Source organism: Austrofundulus limnaeus, unplaced genomic scaffold, assembly GCF_001266775.1.
Source record: "Austrofundulus limnaeus strain Quisiro unplaced genomic scaffold, Austrofundulus_limnaeus-1.0 Scaffold76, whole genome shotgun sequence".
NCBI lineage: Eukaryota > Metazoa > Chordata > Actinopteri > Cyprinodontiformes > Rivulidae > Austrofundulus > Austrofundulus limnaeus.
The window spans coordinates 660602-669302 of NW_013952478.1; the positions used below are offsets into that span (position 1 = coordinate 660602).

Sequence of the window (8701 nt, forward strand, 5' to 3'; positions counted from 1 at the left end):
ATGTAAAAACAGAGGAGGCGGTCTTAAGAAAAGCATCACCGCCCCAGCTTCTCGCCTATTGGCCGAGGTCTGGTTAAAATTCCTTTAAATTCCATTACATGTATGTGTTCCGATCACTCTATCACAGAAAAATAAGAGTTGTAGAACTTATTGAAAACTCAAGACAGCCATAACATTATGTTTTTTTACAAGTGTATGTAAACTTTTGACCACAACTGTATATATATATATATGCAGCTGAAACAGACACATCTACATTAACATTTTAATAAAACATTATAGTGATTATGGCCTTTAATTAAAAATAATAATAATTAGCGAGGCGGGGTTGGACCACATGGCCCTTGTGGTGAGGCCTAAGTGTTTGTCCTTAACTGCTTTTCTTTTCTTTACATTACTTTTATACTTTAAAGTAGACATAAGATGCTCTTGAATCCTTTTTACAACATTTAAATAATTTTTTAGTCTATTTATAGTAGAACTGCAATGTGTTGGTTTCCTCCTCATTGTTTCAGCCCTTTTCTGAGGTGTGTCTCAGATCAACTCGTTTAGTGGCTGTCTCTTTAAATGCAAACAAGATGTTGCACAACCCGCACCCCTCCAGCTTCTAGACCGGTCCATTCCAGTTTGATAGAGGAGTTTACATCTAGCACAAGATGGTTTTATTTACAAATAATTAAAAGATGTCAACAAGGGAAGACTTGTCCATCCAGTCTTACATGTTAAAGCCAGAGTCTGACCCAGAACCAGAGTCTGACCCAGAACCAGAGGAGAATGAAGCCCACCAAATTGTAACTGGTAAATCCAAACCTTATTTTGTTGTTTTGTCGCAAATAATTTCATGTAATATTTCAGAAAACGACATAGAAAATAGAGAAAACTGAAAAGGTTGAAAAATATGATCCAAACAGAATATAAAGAAATCTTTGTAGCATCAGGAGAGACTAAATTAAAAATTTCTGCACTCATAAAGAATCCAAGTCCAAAACAAAATGTATTTAATGACTAAAAATTTGGACTTTGCAAGATATGTCCCCTTTAAGTAGTTTTAAACCAGTACTTTTACACTTTTGAATAAAAAGCTTGAGTTACTTCAACTTTTACAGAAGTCCTTTATAGTCTAATATCTATATTTCTACCTGAGTAATGAATGTAAATACTTCTGACACCTCTGGTTTAGAATGGATACAAATCATCTGCATCCCTCTAAACTCTGGTATTTCACAAAAAATGTTTACATTATTGTGCATTCAAAGTTATTGCCCTTCCACAAACTTCCAGGAGAAATTTACCTGAAAAGAAACGAAAAAGAACCGATTGATTTTTGGGTTCTGAATTGCTTTAAGACATGACTTTTCATGCAACTGACCTAAAGTCACTTCAGGCCTTTTTAAGTAGAAAACTACACAGTGCTGAGAAAATATTTTTACGATACACTTTAGAAGCAAAAAGGCAACACGAGTTCAAGTTCAAAGAGAAGTTGAGAGGAGGAACTGCAAGGAGAAATCATTGTGTAGGTCAACAGCACACAGAGCAGCGAAGTGCCGATCCAACTGTGGAGTCCAGACTCAAGAAAACACTCTTTTTATATCAAGTTGTTTCATTCTTATTTCTTTAACAACCAACAATAACACTGCTGAAGTAACTTCAGTTTTATTTAAATATATTTAACTTTAAAAAGCTAAATGCTTGCAGGAGGCAAGCGGTATTCTTTGAAACTACAGTATAGCTATAGTTAGCAGTTATATGAATAAACTCTTGATATAAAACAAGTTTCCAGTCACAGGACTCTCTTGGATCTGACAGCAGTGACCAACCAGGCTTCTGAGCTTTAACAACTGAACAGATAGACACGGGTGGAGCAGGCAGCCGAGCTCGCTCGTTTGCTTCCAGCAGGAAGGAAGCAGCCAAGCCAGCAGCAGACAGAGCGTGGCCTGACAGCGAGTCCACAAACGCCCCGTTCAACACATCGGGGACCAGGTATCGGATCAGCTCCAGCGACTTCTCCCGATCCGGTGAGTCGTCAGCGTCCACTGCTCACACCCAACAACATGAAGCCGAGATGACGTGACTTACAAGCAAACAAGCAAACGGTGCAAAGACAGTGCAACATACATAAACTAGTGTTATTAAAAGAAAAAGCTCCTGCCAGGGGATTTTACCTGGTTTGGACAGAGGCATCACTCTGGGGAACTGTCTTCTACAAGCATGGAGTGGACTAGATGAGACAATAAATATTTAAATGTCATGAGAACACAATCATATAACAAAAACTGATTATTTCATTTTATAAGTAGACAATGCACCTGATGACATCTTTACAAAGAGGAAGAAAAGGTTGCTTCTGGTAGTGGCCAAACACCTCAAAGACAATTGGCTGAGTCTTGATGTAGTCTACAAAAGACTTTGTAACTTCAACAGCAATCTACAAAAACAATGAAAAGTTTATTTATCCAACGGATTGGTTCTGGTTAAAAAAAGAGAACATGTTTGTGTTGATGTTTCTTACATTCTGCACGTGGTAAAACCCAAGAGGAGGGCCACGGCCTGTGTTTTTTAGAGGTTCGGTAGAAAAGGCCTCATCATGGCGATGGATAAAACTAAAATCAAAAACAGAAACATGAAACATAAAAAGAAAAAAGTGACAAGACCAATCGTTCTTCATCTACGATTTTATATATATATATATTCTACTTGAACTGCTTACTTGAACTGGCAGAAGATGTCTGCATATTCTGCAGAGATGCTGGACGCCTGCAGGACGGTCACTCTGAAGGTAAAAATGTTACCAATCTGCAGGTGCTCCAGATTTGCATCCAATGCACCGTCCAGAGCTGCCTTCACTGGATTCTCCAATTCATCTGCACCAGCTGTGAGGACCGCAAGAATGAAAAACAAACCTTGGTTGAATTTAAACATGTCATCCAGTGGGTGTGATTTTGGACAGTCTAGCCCTTTCCCCATCCCTCAAATTGGGGGAACGGGGGGCCCGTTTGGATTTGGACAACCTTCAGCACATCGCTGTGACATAAAGAGCAGACAAATTCGGCCTTCGAAGGATGCAGACCCTGAATTTGGACACAGCTTCAGACTCACATAAACCTGTAATTCATATGGGCCAAAGTGGAGCAGAGTGTGCACAATCAAGTACTACTAACTTTATGGGGATGTATGTATGTAATCCAGGGTTCAGCAGCTGCACCTGGTTTTCCAAATGCAGTTTTTCTACACTCCTGTAAGGTGTATATAAAGAGTGACAGGAAGTCCATGTTACGTCCTGTATTCCTCATTTCCTCTAAGCAGGCTGAGAAAGACCTGTTTGCACAGCAGGCTGAGAGAGGCCTGATTGGGGAAAAACATTTTGGACTTTCAAAAATACAACCTACACACACCGTGGTGAGTTCATTGTATTTTGTAAACTTTAGAAAAGCCTCTCATTGATCAACTAGTTTAACCCAAATTACAAAAGCAATCTCCAAACTTTTCTTTTTGTTTGCTGCAAGCTGTAAGTTAAATCGAATCTACCCACCACACCAGATGCTCATCATAAAACCACCTTTGGACCAATTTCCACTTTGAAAACCGAGGTCAGATTTTTGTTGGACGATTTCATATGCCTGTGGAATCTGATGGCGAGCTACCTTGACACAAGAACCTTTTTGTGAAGAATTACCCAGGCTTCTGAATCGGTAGGAACTGTGGTCTCTGATTGAACTGTTATGGACTCTAACTTTTTGATTACATTGGATGTTTGTTTTTCCTTTTTATTTGAGTTGTAATTGAAAGGACTTTATGACCAAAGTTGTTTTTTTTCTGGATCTGCTTGTGTAACAAAGTGTCCTTTTTTTGTTTTGTGTCTTTTTTGTTATTGAATTCAATACAGTATAATTTTCTCACTTTAAAACCTTGTTTGTGGTCAATGGCATCCAGTGTTGTGTTGGGTTCCTTCAGAACCTAGTCTTTGAAATTAAATGTTCTAATTTAAAAATAGGGAACCAAAATAGAGGTTACACTTTGCATTGACATTCATTCATTTCTATATCCTAATCCTGACCCCCTTGCCATAAGCCTTACGACCCCAGTACCTACCTGACCCTAAATCTAGCCTAAACTCAATTCATACCTTGGTCCTAAAGCTTTGGTCACCACAAGAAGCACTGGGTCCCTACAAGGCTTCATTTTTCTGGAAAATGATGTAGCAAAAACATGTCAACACACACACACACACACACACACACACACACACACACACACAAAAAGTAATCACTGATTGTTTCAGTTCTCTGGAGGTGACACGCTGTCATTTAACCAGGATGTCCTGATGCATCTCAGTAATCCAGGTAAAAATCACACACACACACACACACACACACACACACACACACACACACACACGAAGTATGGTTGACCCTCACATGTGTTGTTGTTGACTTCATCTGCTGATGGGGCCATTTCTGCATTCTGCCCCTCTCCCTCCACAATGCGAAGCTCCTCTTGAGAAACCCCAGTGCGGGACAGTCCAGCTGAGCAGGACTCTGACTGAAACTGCAAATACAAGGTCCAAAACAAATGGGTCAGTAACAATACACTCACCTGCACACCTGGCTAGTACCAGGTTAGACCTCCTTTTGCTTTCAGAACTGTCCTAACTCTTGATGGTGTAGATTGGAAACATTTATCATAGATTTTGTTCTATATTGACAAGTTAGAACCACAATTGTTGCAGATTTATCCATGATGCAAATCTCTCATTCTACCACATCCAAAAGGTGCTTCAATTGGACTAAGATCAAAGGCCTCACAAACGTGTGGGAGTGTGTGTACATATACACAAACATTTGACCTGCTATGAGAATGCGTGTACAGCTACACAAACTTCTTTAGTTGATGGGATCAAACTACAAAGTGCTGAAACTCACTTAAATACACTAAAACCTCACTCCATTTGGTTTTCTGTACTCAACTTTTACAATAACACATCTCAGAATAGATTGATGCCTCAGTGATAAAAGACATGTGAATTATCACTTCCATTCTCACTGAGACAAAAATCATATCAGATCAGTATATTCTTCAGAACAAGGCATAATAATGATTCCAGAGGTCGACAAGGCGTGTTCTGTTTTGATCAGCAGATGTGTGGATAAAAAGACATTTCAACAACAAATCATCACATTCAGATGTACTTAAATCTCTTTTCTTTCCTGAACTGATGCACATCTATACATCTAAAGGCACTGAGTTGCTCCCATATGATTGGCTGACTAGTCAGTCAATCTACTCTTAAGCTTGGATTATACTTCAGTAAGTCATGAGACAGCGGGTTGGAGATTGCATAATTTTGGATGTATTTTCCTGAGCAAGTATAACCATGCTGAAAATGTGGCAAACTAAAAGTACATAAACAACCATAAAGATGGCTGGATATTGTGGTTTTTAATTTTTATCACTCAATGATCAGTATTGTGTTGAGTGAAGAAGAGTCCGCTGTACAAAAAGTTTATTTTTATTTTATTTAAATGGTGGTGATGGAAAAAAGACGTGAAAATCTGAAAATCAGCTGTGTGTTCACGTGCAATAGGATCAAATCTTTTAACAACTAGCTTCAGAAAAAGAAATAATTTTATACAAAATAAGCTGCAGAAGGCAGAGCTTATCAGAGTCCTGCTCCTCAGCGCTGCTGAAGCGCTGCTGTGTTCCTCATGAACAAACACACCCATGAAGTTCAAACCAATCACACACTCCGATCCGCAAAGTCCGCATCTCAAAGTTCTGACTGGGGGCAATGCACAAGACAGCTGTCACCGGGGGATAGCAGCGGGAGAACAGATGGAAGTTGCGCAATTTTTTGTCACTCAGCAGGACGTGTGCCTCCAAGTATAAACCAAGCTTTATTCCTTATTCTTTCCAACAGCCAAAAGATGCACAAAGTGCTTCACAATACAAAACTTAAAAACAAACAAAAAGCCGCTAAGTGTTAAAAGCCAGCCTGAATAAAAAAGGTTTTAAGATTAGATTTAAAAACGCCCAGATCAGTCCTGAGGTAGTTCGTTCCACGGTCTGGGTACAGCAATTGAAAGGCCCAATCAGACAAATGTTTGTACTTAGAGTTGTTTGGGACAAACAAAAAGGGAGGTATTAGTTCTTAAAGTTACAAGATTAGCTAAATAAGGTTGGACGAGTCCATTAAAAGCTTTAAAATGAATAACAGATGTTTAAAATCAATTCTAAAGCCAATGGAGAACAAATAAAATGGAGGTGATGTGCTCACGTCTGGGAGTGTTGCAGCATTTTGGACTCATTGAAGATATTTGACAGAGAATTGAGAGATTCCTACATACAGATTAGCTATTTGTGATATCCATTGTTGGGCACTAGTCCCCTAAAGCGCAAATGCGCTAATTGCAGACCTAGGTGCCTCTCCGAGGGACACTGCAGCAATAAATATTAAATAAATAAATAATAATAAAGAAAATAAAAACACGGAAAAGTTTAAATTCACGCTCTTATTTTGAAAAGAACTGAGTTCCTGTTCTGTGTCCTGTAGCCTACCCAGAATGCATTGCTTCAGTTTTACAACAAACAGTTTAAAATTATTAATATAGCTACCTGTTTTCTTACTGAAGCCCTGCCATAAACATAAGAAAATGACCAAGAAGCAGCAGAATTAGCAATCCACATCTATTTTTTGTTTTACAACCGTGATTTAAAAGTCTGTTTCTACGAATCACCTCCCCAAACTGCGACAGCATGTGTCAAACTGCCAAAGAAAATAGTCACTAGATGGTAGTAAAGTGCTGACTTGTCTCTTACCTGAATGTTATCTGGTAAACAGATTATGTTGTGCTTTATATTAGCATCTGCTAGTGCTGGGCGGTATACGGTTTTGTACTGAATACCGGTTTTTATTTTTGTTATGATACGAATTTTTTGAATGGCGGACATTCTGGTTTAAATAGCGGAACGTTTCGTCGCGGCCGCCAGTGAACTGTTGTTTCCCGGGGGACATTTTTCCTTGCTGCACCGCTATGTGCGTTAGCATGCTAATGTTTGGAGCAGCTAGTTGCAGCCGCGGGTGGTGATTCCGCTGCTTATATTGACTGACGTTTTAAAAAAACATCCCGTTTTCACCGTCGCTGAATGTAGTAAACACCTCTTCAGTGACGTGCACAGTTAGATTTAACGCGGTTAGTTAATATGTAGACGTTATGCTGATGGAGACTTAACGTGGTTCTATTGTGAAAAGCCTGCGGGAAGTAGTTCGTAGTGGAGTTAGAATTGACTGTTGTGCAAGGTGAGTCGTGCTGATAAGCTTTAATAAATAACATAGAACAATAAACCCAATCATAATCTTTTCTTAACCCTCCTCCTTCACGACTGGACCAAAATGCATGACCACTGTCTCCAACCACCAGTCAGAGAAGAACAGACACAGAGGAGGGAAACAGCGACACAGACAGAGGTACAGTAAAAGAAAAAAGTCAATAAGCAGGGTTTGTAAATTTTTTATCAGCTGAGCTGTGATGAAAAGAAAAATACAGTGAAACCGGTGAAAATGTTGAAAATACCGTGATATAAAATTTTGATCATATCGCCCAGCTCTAGCATCTGCTAAGTTTTATTGAGCATTAGTGCTTCTGAACTTGCGGACCTAAATAAATTGACTAGTGCTTTAGAAATTGCACAACTAAAATTTGAATTAGCTCATCTCACCATTGGTAGTAACAAGTAATTGATCAGGTGGGCCTGATAATGTGACCGGTGAGTGATGTTTTCATGTCTTTGGATGCTGCGTGAACATTTCTCACCTTCTCATACTGCTGATCCTCAAACGAAATTTTGGCAGTGCCAGACTGTCTCACTCCTGAGCCGTAGTCAGGAGCTTCGTCATCAGCTGGAGGGAAACACAGAGCACCTTCACTTCACTCCCTCCTGAAGTCTCAGCCAGCTTATCTTTTCAGTTGCTGTTTGAGCTAAACACGGTGGACACTGAGGGTCTGAGCCTTACCTGATATGGCCTGCACCGCCACCCGCAGGAAGCCCTTCACCTCGCCTCTCTCGCTGACGATGGCCACGCGGTGGACCAGAGGGACCGGGTACAGCAGGTTACTCAGATAAACAAAAGCCCTGCACGGTGAGCAAAAAGAGAGGACGTAACAACGAAAAGTTAAAGACCAAAAAATCAGGGGGGTGGGGGGGGGGGTAGTTTTATGTTTTTCACACTGGACTGGACACAGAACACAGAGCTGCAAAGCAACCAAATAGAAGCTGGGACTGCTCTAGCGATGGCCATGGTTACCCTTTACTATTGCGTCATCAGGTTTTTTCTTGATTTTTTTATCATTTATTATGATAAAGACAACTATGAACATCCTTTTAGCATTAAACAGGTAAAGCCTTGGTGAGGCTAAAGAGCATGTGGGTCAACTTTAAAAGGGTAAATGTAATAAAAACATCATGAACCAGCTCTTTATGCAGCTGGAGAGCAAATGCTTTTTGTTCATTTACAGACGTTTGTTGTTGCATCACAGAAGTGCCCCAAAAGGAGGTAATGTGAACATACACTCACCGGCCACTTTATTAGGTACACCAGTCCAACTGCTCGTTGACACTTAATTTCTAATCAGCCAATCACATGGCGGCAACTCAGTGCATTTAGGCATGTAGACATGGTCAAGACAATCTCCTGCAGTTCAAACCG

The 8701-nt window shown here is 39.9% G+C and overlaps 1 protein-coding gene across 12 annotated transcripts in view; it reads right to left on the reverse strand.

Moving 5' to 3' along the window:
• kif1aa (kinesin family member 1Aa) overlaps positions 1 to 8701 on the reverse strand; it is an 84996-nt gene that overhangs the window by 21222 nt on the left and 55073 nt on the right. For 6 of the 12 annotated variants that reach the window (XM_014011029.1, XM_014011033.1, XM_014011034.1 and 3 more), the window contains 7 exons: positions 8009 to 8127; positions 7809 to 7915; positions 4416 to 4545; positions 2708 to 2870; positions 2510 to 2600; positions 2307 to 2425; positions 2163 to 2218 (listed from right to left, as the gene is read on the reverse strand). In XM_014011029.1, coding sequence (XP_013866483.1) covers positions 2163 to 2218; positions 2307 to 2425; positions 2510 to 2600; positions 2708 to 2870; positions 4416 to 4545; positions 7809 to 7915; positions 8009 to 8127 — 785 coding nt within the window. The remainder of the gene's footprint in view (positions 1 to 2162; positions 2219 to 2306; positions 2426 to 2509; positions 2601 to 2707; positions 2871 to 4415; positions 4546 to 7808; positions 7916 to 8008; positions 8128 to 8701) is intronic. The other 6 variants (XM_014011038.1, XM_014011032.1, XM_014011030.1 and 3 more) reach the window with 1 other exon arrangement.